This window comes from Zonotrichia leucophrys, unplaced genomic scaffold, assembly GCF_028769735.1.
Source record: "Zonotrichia leucophrys gambelii isolate GWCS_2022_RI unplaced genomic scaffold, RI_Zleu_2.0 Scaffold_274_69131, whole genome shotgun sequence".
NCBI classification, from domain to species: domain Eukaryota; kingdom Metazoa; phylum Chordata; class Aves; order Passeriformes; family Passerellidae; genus Zonotrichia; species Zonotrichia leucophrys.
Genome location: NW_026992479.1, coordinates 26,327 through 49,429, shown reverse-complemented (window position 1 = coordinate 49,429; position 23,103 = coordinate 26,327). Strand labels below are relative to the sequence as shown.

At 44.1% G+C, this 23,103-nt stretch overlaps 1 protein-coding gene across 1 annotated transcript; it reads right to left on the bottom strand.

The window, feature by feature from the left end:
* Positions 1-222: 222 nt before the first annotated feature.
* Positions 223-20,754, bottom strand: DSN1 (DSN1 component of MIS12 kinetochore complex). Its single transcript, XM_064700937.1, is given in 12 exon segments — positions 223-345; positions 439-526; positions 2,227-2,365; positions 2,910-2,981; positions 7,905-7,964; positions 8,970-9,057; positions 10,594-10,666; positions 13,941-14,014; positions 17,682-17,909; positions 20,466-20,511; positions 20,594-20,712; positions 20,715-20,754. Coding segments are annotated over 12 exon segments (1,119 nt in total). The 3' UTR covers positions 223-253.
* Between the last annotated feature and the right edge of the window lie 2,349 nt (positions 20,755-23,103).

Here is a 23,103-nt window from a genome sequence, read left to right as displayed (position 1 = left end):
CACTTCGATTGGCTTGTCACTTTGATTGACGCAAATGCGGGCCAATCGGAACAAAGCACCGCCCAAACAAGGAAAAACCCTCAGGACTGGTCTCATCCCCTCCGCTCTTTGATTGGCTGATCCCTCTGATTGACACCCCCATCAACCAATCACCACCGCTCTCCCCCAAACCCGGAAGCACCGCTTTAAATCCCAAAACCCGGGAACATTTTGAGGCAAAAATTCGAAATTTTGGGATTTTCCTTTTTTATTTTCATTCCCCCTCCTCGGGCAGCGCCTTTTGGGGCCTCTTCTGCAGCAACTTCCGTGCGGGGGATCCCTGCAGCCTCTGGAACGCTCTGGAAGCTGCAAAAAAACCCCAAAATTCCCAATTTTCCCGCCAAAAATTCCCAGGATTTTTGGCAATTTTGGGCGAATTTTTGGGGTTTTTTTTCTCACCCAGCTGCTCTGAGAGGTCCCTGAGGAAGTTCCTGCTCTGCTGGTGGAACTCCAGCACCATTTTCCCGGCTTGTTGGGCTTCGTCCACCTGGAAAAAAACCCCCAAAAATTCCAAATAAATCCTCAAAAATAAAATTTCCAAAAAACCCGCCCAAAAATTCCAAAAAACCCCCCAAAAAATTGAAATAAAGCCCAAAAAAATTTTAAAAAACCCAAAAATTTCCAATAAACCCTGAAAAATTCCTCAAAAAAGCCAAAAACCCCCCAAGAAATTCCAAAAAGACCTCAAAAAATTCCCAACTCCCCCCAAAAATACCTCCAAAAAATAAATCCCAAAAAGTTAAAAAAAAATTAGAAAAAACCCCCAAAACCTCCCCAAAAAACTCCAAAAAGAGCAAAAAATTCAAAAAACCCCCAAAAGGACAAAACATTCCCTAAAACCCCCCAAAAACTTCCCCCCAAAAATTCCCACAAACTTAAAAACCCAAAAAAAATCCAAAAAACCCCCCAAAAATTAAAAATAAACAAAAAACCCCACAAAGAATTTCCAAAAAAAACCCTAAAAAATTTCCCCCCAAAAAATTTCTAAATACCCTAAAAATTAAAAAAAACCCCCAAAATTCCCGCAAAATTTAAAAAAATCCCCAAAAATTAAAAACAAAAAACGCCAAAAATTCTAAAAAACTCTCAGAAATTTAAAAAAAAAAAACTTCCCTCCCAAAATCCCAAAACAATTCCAGAAATTTCCAAAGAAAAGGCCCCAAAAAACTCCCCAAAACCCCCACGAAATTGTAGGAAATTTCCCAATTTTGGGTTTTTTGGCCCCAATCCTCACCAGGAGGTGCAGAAAAAAACACCCAAAAAATTCTAAAAAAATCCCCAAAGCTCCCCCTAAATCCTCCCAAAAAAAACCCCCCAAAAAACCCATAAAATTGTAGGAAATCCCCAATTTTGGTGGTTTCGCCCCAAATCCTCACCAGGAGGCGCAGAAAAAAATCACCCAAAAAATCCCCAACTCCCCCCTAAAAACCCCCAAAAATTCCCTTAAAAAATCCCAAAAAATACCCCAAAAAACCTCCAAAAATTCCCAAAAAAAACCCCAAAAATTCCCCAAAAACCCCCAAAAAATTCCAAAAAAATTCCCAAAAAAACCCAAAACCCCCACAAAATTGTAGGAAATTCCCCAAATTTGGGGTTTTTGCCCCAATTCTCACCAGGAGGCGCAGAAAAAAACACCCAAAAATTTCCAAAAAAATCCCCAACTCCCCCCTAAAAACCCCCAAAAATTCCCTTAAAAAACCCCAAAAAATACCCCAAAATTTTCTCCAAAATCCAAAAAAACCCAAAAAACCCAAAAAACCCAAAAACCCAAACCCTATAAAATTGTAGGAAATTCCCCAAATTTGGGGTTTTTGCCCCAATTCTCACCAGGAGGTTCAGAAAAATACACCCAAAAAACCCCCAAAAATTCCCCACAAAATTGTAGGAAATTCCCTGAATTTTGTTGTTTTTTGCCCCAAATCCTCACCAGGAGGCGCAGAAAAAAACACCCAAAAATTCCCAAAAAATTCCCAAAAAAACCCCAAAATACCAAGAATTCTCCAAAAAACCCCAAAAATTCCCAAAAAAAACCCCAAAAATTCCCAAAAATTCCCCCAAAAAAACCCCAAAAATTCCAAAAAAAAACCCAAAAACCCAAAACCCCCCAAAAATTTTAGGAAATTCCCCAAATTTGCGGTTTTTGCCCCAATCCCCCCCCAAATTGTGTTGGTTTGCCCCAGTGCTGACCAGGAGCCGCAGGCGCTGCAGGGCCGGGCGCTGCCGGGCCAGGACCGAACCAAACTCGGGCCGGGGGGGGACACAGGGGGAGGGGACGGCGGGGGGAGGGGCACGGGGGGCGGGGCCTGAGCGCAGCTGCTGCAGAGACCTGGGGAGAGAAATGGGGGAAAAAATGAGGATTTTGGGGAAAATGAGAGAAAACCAGGAATTTGGGGATTTTAGGGAAGGATTTGAGGGGAAAATGGGGGGGTAAATGGGGAAAAATTGGGATTTTACGGGAAAAATTTGGGGTAAAATTGGGATTTGGGAAAAATGGGGAGTTTTGGGGAGAAAAGGAGTGAAAAATTCGGAGATTTGGGGGAAAAAATGGGAATTTCAAGGGAAATTTGGGGATTTGGGGGGAAATGGGGATTTTGGGAAAATGGGAATAAAAATGGGAAAAATGGGGATAAAAATGGGAGAAAAAGAGGAAACAGGGAAAATAGGGAAAAATGGGAAAAAGCAGGGATTTGGGGCAAAATGGGAAAAAATAGCAAAGTGGGAATTTTGGGGATAAAAGGGGGTATTTTGGGAAAAATGTGGGGATTTTGGAGCTAAAAGGGGGAATTTTGGGATTTGAGGTGGGAAATTTGGGATCAAAGGGGGGTTTTGGGGCTAAAAGGGGGAATTTTGGGATCAAGTTGGGTTCTCACTGCGCGGCCTCCTCCGAGCGCTGCCGGTGCTGCTGCAGGAGCCGATCCCAGGCCTGGAGCTCCCCCTGCAGGCTGCGAGGGGACACGACAGCGACAGCGTCAGGACGGGGGTCCCCAAGTGTCCTAAATGTCCCCAAGTGTCCCAAATGTCCCCCGGGTGTCCCCAAATGTCCTAAATGTCCCCAAGCGTGTCCCCAGGTGTGTCCCAAGTATTCCCAGGTGTCCTCAAGTGTGCCCAGGTATCCCCAAGGTGTCCCCAAGGTGTCCTAAATGTCCCCCGGGTGTCCCCAAGTGTGTCCCCAGGTGTGTCCCAAGTTTGTCCCAAATGTCTCCAGGTGTGCCCAGGTATCCTAAATGTCCCCAAATGTCCCCAAGTGTGCCCAGGTATTCCCAGGTGTCCCCAAGTGTCCTAAATGTCCCCCGGGTGTCCCCAAATGTCCCCAAGTGTGTCCCCAGGTGTGTCCCAAGTATTCCCAAATGTCCCCAGGTGTGCCCAGGTGTCCCCAAGGTGTCCTAAATGTCCCCAGGTGTGTCCCAAATGTCCCCAAGTGTGTCCCCAGGTGTGTCCCAGGTATTCCCAAATGTCCCCAACTGTCCTAAATGTCCCCCGGGTGTCCCCAATGTGTCCCAGTGTGTCCCAAGTGTGCCCAGGTGTCCCAAAGGGATCCTAAATGTCCCAGTGTGTCCCAGATTCCCAAATTAAGTGTCCAGATGTCCCCTGGTGTCCCCAATGTCCCCAGGTGTCCCTAAATGTCCCCAGGTGTGTCCCAAAATGTCCCCAAGTGTTCAGGTTCCCAAATGTCCCCAAGGTGCCGGTATCCCCAAGGTGTCCCCAAGTGTCCCAAATGTCCCCAAGCGTGTCCCCAGGTGTGTCCCAGGTATTCCCAAATGTCCCCAAGTTTGTCCCAAATGTCCCCAGGTGTCCCCAGGTATCCCCAAGCGTCCCCAATGTGTCCCAGGTGTTCCCAAGTATCCCAAATGTCCCCAGGTATCCCCAAGTGTCCCAAATGTCCCCAGGTGTGTCCCAAATGTCCCCAAGTTGTCCCCAGGTGTCCCAAGTATCCCCAGGTGTCCCAAGTTGTCCCAAATGTCCCCAGTGTCCCCAAATGTCCCCAAGGTGTCCCTAATGTCCAATGTCCCCCAGGTGTCCCCAAATGTGTGTCCCCAGGTGTGTCCCAGGTATTCCCAAATGTCCCAGGTGTGCCCAGTTCCCCAAGGTGTCCCAAGTGTCTCCAGTGTGTCCCAATGTCCCCAAGTTTGTCCCAGTGTTCCCAAGTGTCCCCAAGTGTCTCCACGGTGTCCAAATGTCCCCAGGTGTGTCCCCAATGTCCCCAAGTGTGCCCCAGTGTGCCCAAGTTGTCCCAATGTCCAAATTGTCCCAGTGTCCCCAGTGTTCCCAAGGTGTCCCAGTGTCCTAAATGTCCCCCAAGTGTCCCAAGTGTCCCAGGTGTGTCCATGTCCCAAGGTGTCCCCAGTGTTGTCCCAGATGTCCCCAATAGTCATGTCCCAGGTGTGTCCCCAGGTGTGTCTCCCAATGTCCCAGGGTTCCCAAGTGTCCCCAGGTCCCACAGTGTCCCCAAGTGTGTCCCAGTGCCCAGTTCCAGGTGTCCTCAAGTGTGTCCCAAATGTCCCAGGTGTCCCAAGTGTTCCCCAGGTGTCCCAAGTGTTCCATGCCCAGGTGTGCCCAAGTCCCCAACTGTCCCCAGGTGTCCCCAAGTGTCCCCGGGATGTCCCCAGGTGTGTCCCAAAATGTCCCCAAGGTGTCCCTAGGTTTCCAAGTGTCCCCAAGGTGTCCCCAAGTGTGTCCCCCAATAGTGTCCCCAAGGTGTCCCCTAAAGTGTCCCAAATGTCCTAATGTCCCCAGGTGTCCCCAATGTCCCCAATGTCCCCAGGTGTGTCCCAGGTTTCCCAGGATCCCAGTTGTCCCCAATGTCCCCAAGTGTCCCAGATGTCCCAAGTGTCCCCAAGTGTTGTCCCCAATGTCCCCAGGTGTCCCTCCCAGGTGTGCCCAGGTGTCCCAAATGTCCCCAAGTGTCCCCAAGTGTCCCCATTGTCCCCAAGTGTCCCAATATGTCCCATGGTGTCCCAAGGTGTCCCAATTCCCATGATGTCCCCAAGTGTCCCCAGGTCCCACAGTGTCCCCAAAGTGTCCCCAGTGTGTCCCAGGTCGTGTCCCAGGTGTCCCCAAGGTGTCCCAAGTGTCCCAAGTGTCCCACAGGTGTCCCAATGTCCCTAAGGTCCCCAGGTGTCCCCAAGTGTCCCCAGTGTGTCCATTGTCCCAGGGTGTCCCCAATGTCCCCAGGTGTCCTCAAGTGTCCCCAAAGTGTCCCCCAGTTCCCCAGGTCCTCAGGTGTCCCAAATGTCCATCCCAGGTGTCCCCAAGTGTCCCAGGTGTCCCCAGTGTCCCCATCCCCCAGGTGTCCCATGTCCCAGGTGTCCCAAGGTGTCCCCAATGTCCCCAGGTGTGTCCCCAGGTGTCCCCAGAGTGTCCCCAAGGTCCCCAGTGTCCTCAAGGTGTCCCAGGTGTCCCCAAGTGTCCCAGGTGTGTCCACACCAATGTCCCCAAGGTGTCCCCAATGTCCCAAGAGTTTCCCAGGTGTCCCCAAATGTGTCCCCAGTGTCCCCAGGTGTTCCCTAAAGGTTTCCAGATAGTCCCCAAGTGTCCCCAAGTGTCCCCAAGTCCCAACCCAGGTGTCCCCAATGTCCCCAAGGTGTGTCCCAGGTCTCCAGGTGTCCCCAGATGTGTCCCAATGTCCCAAGTGTCCCCAGGTGTCCCAATGTCCCAAGTGTCCCACATGTCCCCACAGGTGTCCCAAAAGTGTCCCCAGTTTGTCCCAATGTCCCCCAGGTGTCCCAAGGAGTCCAGGTGTCAATGTCCCCAAGGTGTCCCAGGTGTCCCCAAGGTGTGTCCCAAATGTCCCAAAGGTGTCCCCAACCCACTCCAGGTGTCCCCAGGTCCTACCAGGTGTCCCCAAAGTGTCCCCAGCTGTCCCCAAGGTGTCCCCAGGTGTGTCCCCTCCCAACTCCAGGTGTCCCCAGGTCCTACCAGGTGTCCCCAAAGTGTCCCTAAGTTTGTCCCAGGTGTCCCCAATGTCCCCAGGTGTCCCCAGTGTCCCCAGGTGTGTCCCAGGTCTGTCTCAGGTGTCCCCACATGTGCCCCAATTGTCCCCAAGTGTCCCCAGGTGTCCCCAAAGTGTCCCAAATGTCCCACCAGGTGTCCCCAAAGTGTCCCCAAGTTTGCCCCAGGTGTCTCAGGTTTGTCCCCAGGTCCTACCAGGTGTCCCCAAGATGTCCCTAAGGTGTGCCCAGGTTTGTCCCAAATGTCCCCAGGTGTCCCCAAGGTGTCCCAGGTGTCCCCAGATGTCCCTAAAGGGTTTCCAGATGTCCCCAAGGTGTCCCCAAATGTCCCCAAGGTGTCCCTAAAGGGTTTCCAGGTATCCCCAGGAGTCCCAAAATGTCCCCAAGGTGTCTCTGAATGTCCCCAATTGCCCCCAAGTGTCCCCAGGTGTCCTCAAAGTGTCCCAAATGTCCCACCAGGTGTCCCCAAAGTGTCCCCGGTTTGTCCCAAATGTCCCCAAGATATCCCTAAGGTGTCCCAGGTGTCCCTAAAGGGTTTCCAGGTGTCCCCAAGGTGTGTCCTCAACTGTCCCCAGATGTCCCTAAAGGGTTTCCAGATGTCCCCGAGGTGTCCCCAATGTCCCCAAGTCCCACCAGGTGTCCCCAAATGTCCCCAGGTGTCCCCAGATTTGTCCCCAAGTGTCCCCAGATGTCCCCAAAGTGTCCCAAATGTCCCACCAGGTGTCCCCAAAGTGTCCCCAAGTTTGCCCAAGGTGTCTCAGGTTTGTCCCCAGGTCCTACCAGGTGTCCCCAAGGTGTGCCCAGGTTTGTCCCAAATGTCCCCAGCTGTCCCCAAGGTGTCCCCAGGTGTGTCCCCTCCCAACTCCAGGTGTCCCCAGGTCCTACCAGGTGTCCCCAAAGTGTCCCCAAGTTTGTCCCAGGTCTGTCTCAGATATCCCCAGATGTGTCCCAATTGTCCCCAAGTGTCCCCAGGTGTCCCCAAAGTGTCCCCAGGATGTCCCCAAGTCCCACCAGGTGTCCCCAAAGTGTCCCCAGGTGTGTCCCAGGTCTCTCTCAGGTGTCCCCAGATGTCCTCAAAGTGTCCCAAATGTCCCACCAGGTGTCTCCAACTGTCCCTAAGGTGTCCCCAGGTGTCCCCTCCCTGCTCCAGGTGTGTCCCAAATGTCCCCAGGGTGTCCCCAGTGTCCCCAGGTGTCCTCAAAGTGTCCCAAAGGTCCCACCAGGTGTCCCCAGGTCCTACCAGGTGTCCCCAAGGTGTCCCTAAGGTGTGCCCAGGTGTGTCCCAGATGTCCCCAAGTTTGTCCCAGATGTCCCCAGGTGTGTCCCAGGTGTCCCCTCCCCACTCCAGGCATGTCCCAGGTGTCACCAAGGTGTCCCCAGATGTCTCAGGTGTGTCCCAGGTCTGTCTCAGGTGTCCCCAATTGTCCCCAAGTGTCCCCAGATGTCCTCAAAGTGTCCCCAAGGTGTGTCCCAAATGTCCCAAAGGTGTCCCCAACCCACTCCAGGTGTCCCCAGATGTCCCTAAAGGATTTCCAGATGTCCCCAAGGTGTCCCTAAAGGGTTTCCAGGTGTCCCCAGGAGTCCCCAGATGTCCCCAAGGTGTCTCTGAATGTCCCCAAAATGTCCCCAAATGTCCCCAGGTGTGTCCCAGGTATCCCCAGGTGTCCCCAAATGTCCCCAGGTGTCCCCAGGAGTCCCAAAATGTCCCCAAGGTGTCTCTGAATGTCCCCAAATGTCCCCAAATGTCCCCAAAATGTCCCCAGATGTCCCCAAGGTGTCTCTGAATGTCCCCAAATGTCCCCCAGATGTCCCCAGATGTCCCTAAAGGATTTCCAGGTATCCCCAGGTGTCCCAAAAGGTCCCCAAGGTGTCTCTGAATGTCCCCAAATGTCCCCAGGTGTCCCCAGGTGTCCCCACCTGGCCATGAGCAGCTTCACCTGCGCCACCGATCCCTCCAGGGCCGGATCCAGGCAATCCCTGAGGGAAAGGAGCCAAAATTCCCCAAAAATTCCCCAAAAATTCCCAAAAGTTTGGGGAAAATCCAGAGAAAATCTAAAATAATTCCAAATTTTTGATGTAAATCAAGACAAAATTCCCCAAATCCCCAAATTTTGGGTCAAATCCAGTGGAAATTCCCAAAAATTTCAAGGAAAATCCAGAAAAAAAAAAATCCCAAAATTTCAGGGAAATCCAAAGAAAATTCCCAAATTTTGGGGGAAATAATGAGAATTCTTTTATTAAAATTCCAAAATTTTAGAGGCAAATCCAGAAAAAAATTCCCAAATTTTCAGGGTAAATTCTGAGAAAAATTCCCAAATTTTGGGGGAAATAATGGGAATTTTTTTATTAAAATTCCAAAATTTTGGAGGCAAATCCAGAAAAAAAATCCCAAATTTTCAGGGTAAATTCTGAGAAAAATTCCCAAATTTTGGGCCAAATCCCGTAAAAATTAAAAATAATTCCAAATTTTTGATGCAAATCAAGACAAAATTCCCAAATTTTGGGCCAAATCCAGAGAAAATTCCCCAAAATTCCCCAATTTTGGGCCAAATCCACTAAAAATTAAAAATAATTCCAAATTTTTGATGTAAATCAAGACAAAATTCCCCAATTTTGGGCCAAATCCACTAAAAATTAAAAATAATTCCAAATTTTTGATGTAAATCAAGACAAAATTCCCAAATTTTGGGCCAAACCCAGAGAAAATTCCCAAAAATTCCCCAATTTTGGGCCAAACCCAGAGAAAATTAAAAAGAATTCCAAATTTTTGATGCAAATCCAGTAAAAACCCCTAAATTTTGATGCTGAAATTTCCCCATTTCTGGGGATTTTTTGGGATTTCCATCGATTTTTGAATTTCTTTGGGATTTCCATGGATTTTCCCCTTTCTCATCCTGAAAATTCCCAATTTTTTAAATTTTTTTTTCCTTTTTTTCATCCTGAAATTTCCCAATTTTGGGGTTTTTTGCCCCAAATCCTCACCCTGGGTTTGGTTCCAGGCAATTCCCGAGGGTCCCATCCTGGAGCAGCCTCTGCAGGAGCCTCTGCAATTCCTCAGAGCCCTTCTGGACTGGGGAAAATGGGAAAAATTCATTAAAAACCAGCCTGCAATTAATTAATTAATAATTACCCGTTCATTGCTGATTATTTGAATCAAATTTAGGGATTTAGGGGCGTTTTTCTGATTATTTTTATGCAAATTCCTGAATTTTTGGGGAATGAGGAATCTCCAGAAATCCCTCAGGAGCTTTTTTTAATCCTCCCCTAATTAATTATTAATCAATCATTAATTAATTATTAAATAATTTTATTTTTTCCCACATTTCTGGCTTTTTTTAATCCAAATTCCTGAATTTTTGGGGAATCAGGAACCTCCAGAAACCCCTCAGGAGCTTTTTTGGATCTTCCCCCAATTAATTATTGATTAATTATTAATTAATCATTAATTAATTATTAAATAATTTTATTTTTTCCCACATTTCTGGCTTTTTTTAACCCAAATTCCTGAATTTTTTGGGAATCAGGAACCCCCAGGAATCCCTCAGGACACTTTTTGATCCCCTCCAATTAATTATTGATTAATTATTGATTAATTATTAATTCATTCACCATTCATTATTAAATAATTATTAATTAATTTGATTTTTCCCCCCACATTTCTGGCTTTTTTTAAACCCAAATTCCTGAATTTTTGGGGAATCAGAAATCCCTCAGGAGCTTTTTTTAATCCTCCCCTAATTAATTATTAATTAATCATTAATTAATTATTAAATAATTTTAATTTTTCCCCCACATTTCTGGCTGTTTTTTAACCCAAATTCCTGAATTTTTGGGGAATCAGAAATCCCTCAGGAGCTTTTTTTAATTCTCCCCTAATTAATTATTAATTAATCATTAATTAATTATTAAATAATTTTATTTTTTCCCACATTTCTGGCTTTTTTTAATCCAAATTCCTGAATTTTTGGGGATCAGGAACCTCCAGAAACCCCTCAGGAGCTTTTTTGGATCTTCCCCCAATTAATTATTGATTAATTATTAATTAATCATTAATTAATTATTAATTAATTTTATTTTTTCCCACATTTCTGGCTTTTTTTTAACCCAAATTCCGGAATTTTTGGGGAATCAGGAACTCCCAGGAATCCCTCAGGACCCTTTTAGATCACTCCCAAATTAATTATTAATCATTAATTAATCATTAATTACCATTAATTCCCTATTTTTAATGTATTTCAGCCATTCCTCATCATTTTCTTGCATTTTTTTCCCCCCAAATTCCCAAATTTTTTGGGGGAAAAATCCCAGAAATCCCTCAGGAATTTTGATCACCTCAAAAAAATTAATTATTAATTATAAATTAATTTAAATGAATTGTAATTACTTCCATTCTTTTCTCATATTCAATTTTTTTGGAGCTAAAAATTCAAATTTTTCTGGGAATTTGGAAGACCCAGGAACCCCTCAGGAGCCTCGGACCTCCTCCAATTAATTATTAATGAATTATCAAGTATTTGTTAATTAATTATTAATTATTTATTGATTAATTTTGATGGTTTTTCCAAAAAAAACCCCAAAATTTGGGGGTTTTGGGGTCAATCCCAACCTTGGGCAGAGAAAAGTTCGGGGTCGAATCCTTCGGATCCCTCCAGGTCCTGCTGCAGCTTCCGGGCACAGAACTGGGGAAAATGGGAAAAATGGGAAAAATGGAAATTATTCACCCAAAAATGGGGAAAAAATGGGAAAAAAATGGGAAAAATGGAAATTATTCACCCAAAAATGGGGAAAAATGGGAAAATTCCAGCCAAAAATGGGGAAAAATGGGAAAATCCCAACCAAAAATGGGAAAAAATGGGAAAATTCCAGCCAAAAATGGGGAAAAATGGGAAAAAATGGAAATTATTCACCCAAAAATGGGGAAAAATGGGAAAAAATGGGAAAAATCCAGCCAAAAATGGGAAAAAATGGGAAAATTCCAGCCAAAAAAGGGGAAAAGGGGAAAAATGGGAAAATTCCAACCAAAAATGGGAAAAAAATGGGAATTATTCACCCAAAAATGGGAAAAAATGGGAAAATTCCAACCAAAAATGGGGAAAATCCAACCAAAAATGGGAAAAAATGGGAAAAATCCACCCAAAAATGGGAAAAATCCAACCAAAAATGGGAAAATTCCAACCAAAAATGGGAAAAATCCAACCAAAAATGGGAAAAAATGGGAAAATTCCAGCCAAAAATGGGAAAAAAAATGGAAATTATTCACCCAAAAATGGGGAAAAATGGGAAAATCCAACAAATAAATGGGAAAAAATGGAAATTATTCACCCAAAAATGGGGAAAAATGGGGAAAATCCAACAAATAAATGGGAAAAATGGGAAAAATCCAACCAAAAATGGGAAAAAATGGAAATTATTCACCCAAAAATGGGAAAAAAATGGGGAAAAATGGAAATTATTCACCCAAAAATGGGGATAAATGGGGAAAATCCAACCAAAAAAGGGGAAAATCCAACAAAAATTGGAATTCTCCAACGAAAAATGGGGAAAATCCAACAAAAAATGCGAAAAATCCAAGGAAAAAAAGGGAAAAAATGGGGGAAATCCAACCAAAAATGGGGAAAAATAGGAATTATTCAACAAAACAATGGAAAAAAAAGGAAAAATGGGGAAAAAGGGAAAAATGGGAATGAGGTAATGAAAAATGGGAAAAATGGGGGGAAAATGGGAAATATTCAACCAAAAAAGGGAAATATCCAAATAAAAATGGGGAAAATAAAAAAAAATAAAAGGGAATTATCCAACAAAAAAATTGGGAATTATCCAACCAAAAATGGGAAAAATGCAACCAAAAATGGGAATTAGGCAACAAAAATGGGGAAAAATCCAAGAAAAAATGGGGAAAAAATGGGAAAAATCCAAGGAAAAATGGGAATTATTCACCACAAAAATGGGGAAAATGGGAAAAAATGGCAAAAAAAGGGAATTATTCAACAAAAAATGGGAAATATCAAACTAAAAATGGGGAAAATCCAACAAAAAATTGGAAAAATCCAAGGAAAAAAAGGGAATTAGGCAACAAAAAAATGGGAAAAAAACTGGGGAAAATCCAACCAAAAAATGGGAAAAAATGGGAATTATTCACCCAAAAATGGAGGGAAATGGGAAAAAATGGGAAAAAAGGAGAAAAATTCAACCAAAACCAGGGGAAATCCAAGAAAAAATGGGAAATATCAAACCAAAAATGGGAAAAAATGGGGAAAATCCAAACCAAAATGGGAAAAATGGAAATTATTCAACAAAAAAAGGGGGGGAAAAGGGAGAAGAAATGGGAAAAATCCAACCAAAAATGGGAATTAGGCAACAAAAAAGGGGAAAAATGCAACAAAAAATGGGAATTAGACACTGAGAAATTTGAAATATTCAAGAAAAAATGGGGAAAATGGGAATTATCCAATGAAAATGGGAATTGGGCAGTAAAAAATGGGAAAAATGGGAATTATCCAATGAAAAATGGGAATTAGGCAAAAAAAAATGGGAAAAAGGGAATTATTCAACAAAAAATGGGGAATATCAAACTAAAAATGGGGAAAATCCAACAAAAAATTGGAAAAATCCAAGGAAAAAATGGGAATTAGGCAACAAAAAAAGGGGAAAATCCAACCAAAAATGGGAATTAGACACTGAGAAATTTGAAATATCCAAGAAAAAATGAGGAAAATCCAAGAAAAAATGGGGAAAATGGGAATTGGGCAGTAAAAAATGGGGAAAATGGGAATTATTCAATGAAAATGGGAATTAGGGAAAAAAAAAATGGGAAAAAAGGGAAATATTCAACAAGAAATAGGAAAGTGGGAAAAAGAAATTATTCAACAGGAAATGGAAATATCCAGAAAAATGGGGAAAAATGGGAATATATTCAGGAAAAAATGGGAATTATTCAACAAGAAATGGGGGGGAAAGGGAGAAGAAATGGGAAAAATCCAACCAAAAATAGGAATTAGACAACAAAAAAGGGGAAAAATCCAACAAAAAATGGGAATTAGACACTGAGAAATTTGAAATATCCGAGAAAAAATGGGGAAAAATCCAATAAAAATGGGAAAATGGGAATTGGGCAGTAAAAAATGGGAAAAAAGGGAAATATTCAACACAAAAATGGGGAATATCAAACTAAAAATGGGGAAAATCCAACAAAAAATTGGAAAAATCCAAGGAAAAAATGGGAATTAGGCAACAAAAAAAGGGGGAAAATCCAACCAAAAATGGGAATTAGACACTGAGAAATTTGAAATATCCAAGAAAAAATGGGGAAAATCCAATAAAAAATGGGGAAAATGGGAATTGGGCAGTAAAAAATGGGGAAAATGGGAATTATTCAATGAAAATGGGAATTAGGCAAAAAAAAAATGGGAAAAAAGGGAAATATTCAACAAGAAATAGGAAAGTGGGAAAAATGAAATTATTCAACAGGAAATGGGAAATATCCAGTAAAAATGGGAAGAAATGGGAATTAATTATTCAGGAAAAAATGGGAATTATTCAACAAGAAATGGGAAAACAAAGGGGGAAAATGGGAAAAATTCAACAAAAAAAAGGAAAAATTCAACAAAAAAAGGGGGAAATTCCAGAATTTTGGGTAAATTTCAAGATTTTAGGCAAATTTAAGATTTTGAGGAGCTGCTCCATCCCTGGAAATGCCCAAAAATTCCAGAATTTTGGGAAAATTCCAGGATTTTTGTGAATTTTAAGATGTTGAGGAGCTGTTCCATCCCTGGAATGAGCAAAAAAATTCGAGAATTTGGGGTGAATTTGGGGACTTTTTTGGGTAAATTCCAGGATTTTTGTGAATTTTGGGATTTTCAGGAGCTGCTCCATCCCTGGAAATGCCCCAAAATTTCAGAATTTTGGATAAATTTCAGGATTTTGGGTGAATTTCAGGATTTTGGGTGAATTTACCTGGAAGCTGGAGAGGAGGAGGAGGGAGAGACGTTGAACCTCAGGAAGCTCCAGGCTGATGGATTGGCTCAATTCTGGCATAAAAAGGGTTAAAAATGGTGAAATTCCCAACAAATGGGGAAAAGGAAAAAGAAAAATTGAATTTAAGGAGGAAAATTGGGAAAAAATAGAGAGAAAAAGGCACAAAAATGGGAAAAAAAAATCAAATTTATGGTAAAGAACGGGGGGAAAATAGGAAAAAAATCCAATTTAAGGGATAAGAATGGAGAAAATTGGGAAAAGGAAGAGGAAAAGTCACATTTAAGGATAGAGAGGGGGGAAATGAGGAAAAAATCAAATTGAAGGGGGGAAAATGGAAAGAAAAAAGGAAAAGAAAAAATGGGGGGAGAGGGAAAAAAATCCCATTTAAGGGTTAAAAATGGGAAAAAATTAAAGGGAAAAAGTCACATTTAAATGGGGAAATTAAGTTGAGATAATAAATTAAAATGTAAAGATTGAAAAAAGGGGAAATGGGAAAAAGAGAGGGGAAAGTTTCATTAAAGGATCAAGAAAGGGGAAAATAAGAAAAAGGAAAAGTTGTTTTTAGGGGGAAAATGGGAAAATAAAAAGGAAAAAAAATCACATTTAGGGGAAAAAATAAGGAAAAAATCAGATTTAGTGAGGAAAATGGGGAAAGATAGGAAAAAATCACATTTGGGGGAAAATGGGGAAAGAAAGAGGGAAAAAATCAAATTTAGGGGGAAAAATTGGAAAATAAAGAGGAAAAATCCCATTTAGGGAGAAATAAAGGGAAAAGAAAGAGGAAAAGTCCAATTTTGAGGGAAAATGGGAAAAGAAAGAGGAAAAAAATCACATTTAGGGGTGAAAATGGAAAAAGAAAGAAGGAAAAAAAATCACATTTAGGGAAAACAAAAGGGAAAATAAAGAGGAAAAATGACATTTAAGGGGAAAATTGGGAAAGGAAAGAGGGGGAAAATCCCATTTAGGGGGGAAATGGGGAAAGAAAAACGAAAAAAATCCCATTTAGGGGGGGGAAAAAAGGGAAAATAAAGAGGAAAAGTCCAATTTAAGGGGAAAATTGGGAAAGGAAAGGGGGAAAATTCCATTTAGGGGGGAAAATGGGGAAAGAAAAAGGAAAAAAATCCCATTTAGGGGGGAAAAAAGGGAAAATAAAGAGGAAAAGTCCCATTCAGGGAGAAAATGAAAAGTCCAATTTTGAGGGAAAATGGAAAAAGAAAGAAGGAAAAAAAATCACATTTAGAGGGAAAATGGGGAAAGAAAGAGGAAAAAAAATCACATTTAGGGAAAACAAAAGGGAAAATAAAGAGGAAAAATCACATTTAGGGAAAACAAAAGGAAAAATAAAGAGAAAAAATCACATTTAGGGAAAACAAAAGGGAAAATAAAGAGGAAAAATCACATTTAGGGAAAACAAAAGGGAAAATAAAGAGGAAAAATCCCATTTAGGGGGAAAATTGGGAAAGAAAGAGGGGAGAAATCCCATTTAGGGGGGGAAATGGGGAAAGAAAAAGGAAAAATCCCATTTAGGGGGAAAATGAAGAGGAAAACTCCAATTTAGAGGGAAAATGGGAAAAGAAAGAGGAAAAAAAATCACATTTAGGGGCAAAAATGGGAAATGAAAGAGGAAAAATCCCATTTAAGGGGAAAATTGGGAAAGGAAAGAGGGGGAAAATCCCATTTAGGGGGGAAATGGGGAAAGAAAAAGAAAAAAAATCACATTTAGGGGGGAAAAAAAAGGGAAAATAAAAAGGAAAAGTCCCATTCAGGGAGCAAATGAAAAGTCCAATTTTGAGGGAAAATGGAAAAAGAAAGAAGGAAAAAAAAAATCACATTTAGAGGGAAAATGGGGAAAGAAAGAGGAAAAAAAATCACATTTAGGGAAAAGGAAAATTGGGAAAGAAAGAGGGAAGAAATCCCATTTAGGGGGGGAAATGGGGAAAGAAAAAGGAAAAGTCCCATTTAGGGGGAAAATGAAGAGGAAAACTCCAATTTAGAGGGAAAATGGGAAAAGAAAGAGGAAAAAAAACACATTTAGGGGGAAAAAAGGGAAATGAAAGAGGAAAAATCCCATTTAAGGGGAAAATTGGGAAAGGAAAGAGGGGGAAAATTCCATTTAGGGGGGGAAATGGGGAAAGAAAAAAGAAAAAAAATCCCATTTAGGGGGAAAAAAAAGGGAAAATAAAGAGGAAAAGTCCCATTTAGGGGGAAAATGAAAAGTCCAATTTTGAGGGAAAATGGAAAAAGAAAGAAGGAAAAAAAAAATCACATTTAGAGGGAAAATGGGGAAAGAAAGAGGAAAAAAAATCACATTTAGGGAAAATAAAGAGGAAAAATGACATTTAGGGAAAACAAAAGGGAAAATAAAGAGGAAAAATCACATTTAGGGAAAACAAAAGGGAAAATAAAGAGGAAAAATGACATTTAGGGGAAAATTGGGAAAGAAAAGAGGGAGAAATCCCATTTAGGGGGGAAAATGGGGAAAGAAAAAGGAAAAGTCCCATTTAGGGGGAAAATGAAGAGGAAAAACTCCAATTTAGAGGGAAAATGGGAAAAGAAAGAGGAAAAAATCACATTTAGGGGAAAAAAAGGGAAAATAAAGAGGAAAAATACATTTAGGGGAAAATTGGGAAAGAAAGAGGGGAGAAATCCATTTAGGGGGGAAAGAAAAGGAAAATAAGAGGAAAAGTCCCATTTAGGGGAAAATGAAGAAAAGTCCAATTTTGAGGGAAAATGGAAAAGAAAGAAGGAAAAAAAAATCACATTTAGAGGGAAAATGGGAACAATAGAGAAAGAAAAATCACATTTAGGGAAAATTGGGAAAAAGAGAAAATCCATTTAGGGAAAAAGGGAAAAAAAGGAAAAATCCCATTTGGGGGAAAAGGGAAATATAAGAGGAAAGTATAAGGGGAAAGAAAAGTCCATTTGAGGGGAAATGGGGAAAGAAAGAAGGAAAAAAATCCATTTAGGGGAAAATGGAAGAAGAGGAAAAAAATCACATTTAGGGAAAACAGAGGAAAAAAAGAGGAAAAAATCAATTTAGGGAATGAAAAAGGAAAAATGAAAGAGGAAAAATCCATTTAAGGGGAAAATTGGGAAAGGAAAGAGGGGGAAAATTCCATTTAGGGGGGAAATGGGGAAAGAAAAAGGAAAAAAATCCCATTTAGGGGAGAAATGAGAAATGAAAAAATGACATTTAGGGGGGAAATGGGAAAAGAAAGAGGAAAAAAAAACACATTTAGGGGCGAAAATGGGAAATGAAAGAGGAAAAATCCCATTTAGGGGAAAATGAGAAATGAAAAAAATACATTTAGGGAATGGGAAATGAAAAAGAAAAACCCATTAGGGAGAAATAAAAAATGACATTAAGAAATGGAAAAAGGAAAAAAGTCACATTGGGAGGATATAGGAAAAGAAAGAGGGGGGAAATCCCATTTAGGGGGAACAAAGGGAAAATAAAGAGGAAAATTCCCATTTAGGGAAAAATGAAGAGGAAAAGTCCAATTGAGGGAGAAAAATTGGAAAAGAAAGCGAGGGGAAAAAAAAAATAAAAAAAATCCCATTGGTGGAGAAAAACGCGAGAAAAGAGCCCAAAGTGAGGGGGGGAAAAAAGGGCAGAACCCGCAAAACCCTCACGGCCAGAACACACCACCCACCGCCATGAGGGGGTTGTAATTAATGAGGGGTTAATGAGGGGTTAATGAGGGGTTAATGAGGGCTCACCGGTGACCTCGCGGTGCACGGGGGGCAGCGAGCGGCGGCGGGAGCGGCGCCCTTGGAGGCTGGAGCGGCGCCAGGAGCGGCGGCGGCGCTGAGGGGAGGCCGCGGCCGGGGAGGCGCGGAGCGGGCCCGGCTCGGGCCCGGGGCTGAACGCGGCTCTTCGCTTCCTGCCGGACGGGCCCGGCGTGCCCTCGGTGCTGGGAGGCCCTGAGATCCCCTCAGGCTCCGCGGCTGGGGGGAAAGAGCGGAAATCAGCAAAAAAAAAAGGGAAAAAGAGACTCGGTGATGCCCGGGCTGCGCTGTCCCCTCAGGGTTTCTTGATCCATGAGGGGGTGAAAAACGTCAATCACTCGTTTTTAAATTTTTAAAAGTAATGAAATGATTTTAAAATCCCCTCAGAGTTCGATGCCGAAGCCGGGTCTGAGGGGAAAAAAGGAGAAATCAGCAAAAAAAAAGGGGAAAAAGAGATTCGGTGATGCCCGGGCTGTGCTGTCCCCTCAGGGTTTCTTGATCCATGAGGGGGTGAAAAACGTCAATCACTCGTTTTTGAAATTTTAAAAGTTTTATAGTAATAAAATGATTTTAAAATCCCCTCAGAGACCGATGCCGAGACCAGGTATGCAGGGAAAAGAGGAGAAATCAGCAAAAAAAAAGGAAAAAGAGACTCGGTGATGCCCGGGCTGCGCTGTCCCCTCAGGGTTTCTTGATCCATGAGGGGGTGAAAAACGTCAATCACTTGTTTTTAAACTTTTAAATTTTTAAAAGTAATGAAATGATTTTAAAATCCCCTCAGAGTCCGCTGCCGAGCCAGGTCTGAGGGGAAAAGAGGAGAAATCAGAAAAAAAAGGGAAAAAGAGACTCGGTGATGCCCGGGCTGGCTGCCCCTCGAGGGTTTCTTTACAATGAGGAGAAAGATGTGAAAAACTTGCTTTTAAATTTTAAATTTTAAAGTAATAAAATGATTTTAAAATCCCTCAGAGTCCGCTGCCGAGGCCAGGTCTGAGGGGAAAAGAGGAGAAATCAGCAAAAAAAAAAGGAAAAAGAGACTCGGTGATGCCCGCGCTGCGCTGCCCGCTCGGGGTTTCTTGATCCACGAGGGGGTGAAAAACGTCAATCACTCGTTTTTGAAATTTTAAAAGTTTTATAGTAATAAAATGATTTTAAAATCCCCTCAGAGTCCGCTGTCGAGCCCGGGTCTGAGGGGAAAAAGAGGAGAAATCAGAAAAAAAAGAGGGAAAAAGAGACTCGGTGATGCCCGGGCTGTGCTGTCCCCTCAGGGTTTCTTGATCCATGAGGGGGTGAAAAACGTCAATCACTCGTTTTTGAAATTTTAAATTTTTAAAAGTAATGAAATGATTTTAAAATCCCCTCAGAGTCCGCTGTCGAGCCCGGGTCTGAGGGGAAAAGAGGAGAAATCAGCAAAAAAAAGGAAAAAGAGATTCGGTGATGCCCCGGCTGTGCTGTCCCCTCAGGGTTTCTTGATCCATGAGGGGGTGAAAAACGTCAATCACTCGTTTTTAAATTTTTAAAAGTAATGAAATGATTTTAAAATCCCCTCAGAGTCCGCTGTCGAGCCTGGGTCTGAGGGGGAAAAGAGGAGAAATCAGCAAAAAAAGGGGAAAAAGAGATTCGGTGATGCCCGGGCTGCTCGGGGGTTTCTTGATCCATGAGGGGGTGAAAAACGTCAATCGCTCCTTTTTAAATTTTTTAAAGTAATGAAATGATTTTAAAATCCCCTCAGAGTCGCTGTCGAGCCGGACCTAGTATGAGGGAAAAAGAGGAGAAATCAGCAAAAAAAAAGGGAAAAAGAGACTCGGTGATGCCCGGGCTGCGCTGCCCGCTCGGGGGTTTCTTGGTACCATGAGGGGGTGAAAAACGTCAATCGCTCGTTTTTAAATTTTTTAATTTTTCAAAGTAATGAAATGATTTTAAAATCCCCTCAGAGTCCGCTGTCGAGCCCGGGTCTGAGGGGAAAAGAGGAAAAATCAGCACAAAAAAAGAGGGAAAAAGAGATTCGGTGATGCCCGGGCTGTGCTGTCCCCTCAGGGTTTCTTGATCCATGAGGGGGTGAAAAACGTCAATCACTCGTTTTTGAAATTTTAAAAGTTTTATAGTAATGAAATGATTTTAAACTCCCCTCAGAGTCCGCTGCCGAGCCCGGGTCTGAGGGGAAAAGAGGAGAAATCAGCAAAAATAAAAGCAAAAAGAGACTCGGTGATGCCCGGGCTGTGCTGTCCCCTCAGGGTTTCTTGGTACCATGAGGAGAAATGATTGTGAAAAACTTGCTTTTAAAATTTTAAAAGTTTTATAGTAATGAAATGATTTTAAAATCCCCTCAGAGTCCGCCGCCGAGTCTGAGTCTGAGGGGAAAAGAGCAGAAATTAGCACAAAAAAAAGGGAAAAAAAGAGACTTGGTGATGCCCGGACTGCGCTGCCCGCTCGGGATTTCTTGATCCATAAGAGAATAAGGTTTTATCAAGGATTTTAGAGAGCTGAAAGTGGCTTTTGTGGTGTTATTTTTAAGCGAGAGTTTAGTCAAATCCTGAAGGTTTTGGGATTTCTCGGGATGAAGCAGCTCCTGAACATCCTGGAATTTACCCAACACTTATGGGATTTTATGGGAGACTAACAGAGCCTTAAAATCCCAAAGTTGCCCCAAAATCCTGGAATTTTCGAGGCTGGAGAAAGCCCAAAATTCCACCAAATCCAACTCCCAAGCCCCAAAATCACCCAAACCAGCTCCTCCCTTCATACAGACAGAACAGAAATTTCTTTCCCTGCCCTTACCTGCCGCGGCTCCTCCGCTCTCAGGGTTGGCTCCGCCGGGGCATCGCTGAGGGGAAAAACCGTTACCAGCCTGGAACCGCGGCCACCCCGCGGCTCCCCCGGCCGGGCCGGGCCCCTCCGGTGCTCACCTCATCCTCCCGTGGCCCGGCCGAGCTCCGCGGGGACGGGGCAGCGGCCGGGCCGGGGGAGCCGCCGGCTCCCGCCGCTGGTTCCGCCATGGCGGTTTCCCGCCGCTCGCTTGCCCTCAGCGCTTGCGCATGCGCGGAGCCCGCTCCGGCTTCGCCGCCATCACGGCGCAGGCGCGGGGCGGTGCCTGCCCTCACAGCGGGCGCCGAGGCCGCTCCACCCTTCCCGCCCCTCACGATCTTCCCGCCCTTTTCCCACCCCTCATGGTATTCCCGCCCTTTTTCCACCGCTCACGGTCTCCCGTCCTTTTCTCGCTCCTCACGGCGTTCCCACCTGCTCGGTTTCTCTGGGTCTGGATTGAAGGCACTTGAGACAGTAATTCATGTCGGAACTCAAGTGTTTATTATTTCTTATCAGTGAAACAGTCTCACAACTGTGAGTTGGGCAGCTTTTCATTAGAAGGCACACCATGGCTGTCATGGTTTGAGCCTGGCAAAACTTCTTCCTGGTCAAACCACCACAATGGCCAACAATCTCTTGTTACAAGGTATTTTAAGACTAAACTATCCAACTAAGAACTGACACCTAGATTAAATTCCTTTTTAACCCAATAACTGATCCCAAAGAGCTGCAATGCTTTTCTGGGACTTTTCCGCCCAATTACAAAATGCCACCCAAACCCATGAAGAAGGAGGAAGAAGCATGAAGAAGAAACCCAGGATGACACCCTGTGCCCTCCATCTTGCTTCCATCCACAACACACTAAAAATCCCAGAACCTAAATTTCTCACCAAGTGATCCACCTACACTACTCTATAATCTATTTCGCACTTTTGTGGATTCCAGTCTATCTTGAAGTCTAGGAAACTTTCCATGAATGAGGGTCAAAGTCAGTGCTCCCCTTGGGGGTCAAGGCACCCCAGAGCAGACAGAGAAATATTCCCTGTGCCCTGGGTTTCCATACCACCCCTTCCTACCCCTTCTTCTTTCCCTCATGATGTTCTCGCCCTTAGCTGCCCTTCACGTTGTTCCCTTCTTCCACCCCTCATCTTCTTCCTGCCTTCTGCGCTCCTCATGCCCTTCCTACCATGTCTCAACTATCACCCTGTACTTTGCCCCCACACCATTCTTGCCCTTTTGCAGCCCCTCATGATCATCCTGCCCTCTTCCCTCCCATCATGGCATTCCTACACTTTTCCCACCCCTCACACCCTTCCTGCCCTTTTCCTCCCCCTCACAGTGTTCCTGCCATTTCCCACCCCTCACAATCTTCCTGCCCTTTTCCCACCCCTCATGCTCTTTCTGCCCTTTTCCCACTCCTCATGTTCTTCCCGCCATTTTCCCACCCCTCACGTTCTTTCTGCCATTTTCCCACCCCTCACACCCTTCCCACCATTTTCCCTCCCTTCACAATCTTTCCACCATTTTCCCACCCCTTTACGGTGTTCCCGCCATTTTCCCTCCCCTCACACCCTTCCCACCATTTTCCCACCCCTCACGATCTTCCCACCCTTTTCCCTCCCTTCACGATCTTTCCACCCTTTTCCCACCCCTCACTCCCTTCCTGCCCTTTTCCTCCCCCTCACAGTGTTCCTGCCATTTTCCCACCCCTCACTCCCTTTCCACCCTTTTCCCATCCCTCACGTTCTTCCCGCCATTTTCCCACCCCTCACTCCCTTCCCACCCTTTTCCCACTCCTCACACTCTTTCTGCCATTTTCCCTCCCTTCACAATCTTTCCACCATTTTCCCACCCCTCACGCCCTTCCCGCCATTTTCCCTCCCTTCACAATCTTTCCACCATTTTCCCACCCCTCACGTTCTTTCTGCCATTTTCCCATCCCTCACGTTCTTTCCGCCATTTTCCCACCCCTCACACCTTTCCCGCCATTTTCCCATCCCTCACGTTCTTTCCGCCATTTTCCCACCCCTCACGATCTTCCCGCCATTTTCCCTCCCTTCACAATCTTTCCACCATTTTCCCACCCCTCACGCTCTTCCCACCATTTTCCCACCCCTCACTCCTTTCCCACCCCTCACACTCTTTCCACTATTTTCCCACCCCTCACGTTCTTTCCGCCATTTTCCCACCCCTCACTCCCTTCCCACCCTTTTCCCACCCCTCACGCCCTTCCTGCCATTTTCCCTCCCTTCACAATCTTTCCACCATTTTCCCACCCCTTTACGGTGTTCCCGCCATTTTCCCTCCCCTCACACCCTTCCCACCATTTTCCCTTCCTTCACGATCTTTCCCCCATTTTCCCTCCCTTCACGATCTTTCCACCCTTTCCTCACCTCTCACGATCTTCCCACCATTTTCCCACCCCTTACTCCTTTCCCACCCCTCACACTCTTTCCACTATTTTCCCACCCCTCACATTCTTTCCGCCATTTTCCCACCCCTCACGATCTTCCCGCCATTTTCCCATCCCTTGCGATCTTTCCGCCCTTTTCCCACTCCTCATGTTCTTCCCGCCATTTTCCCTCCCTTCACAATCTTTCCACCATTTTCC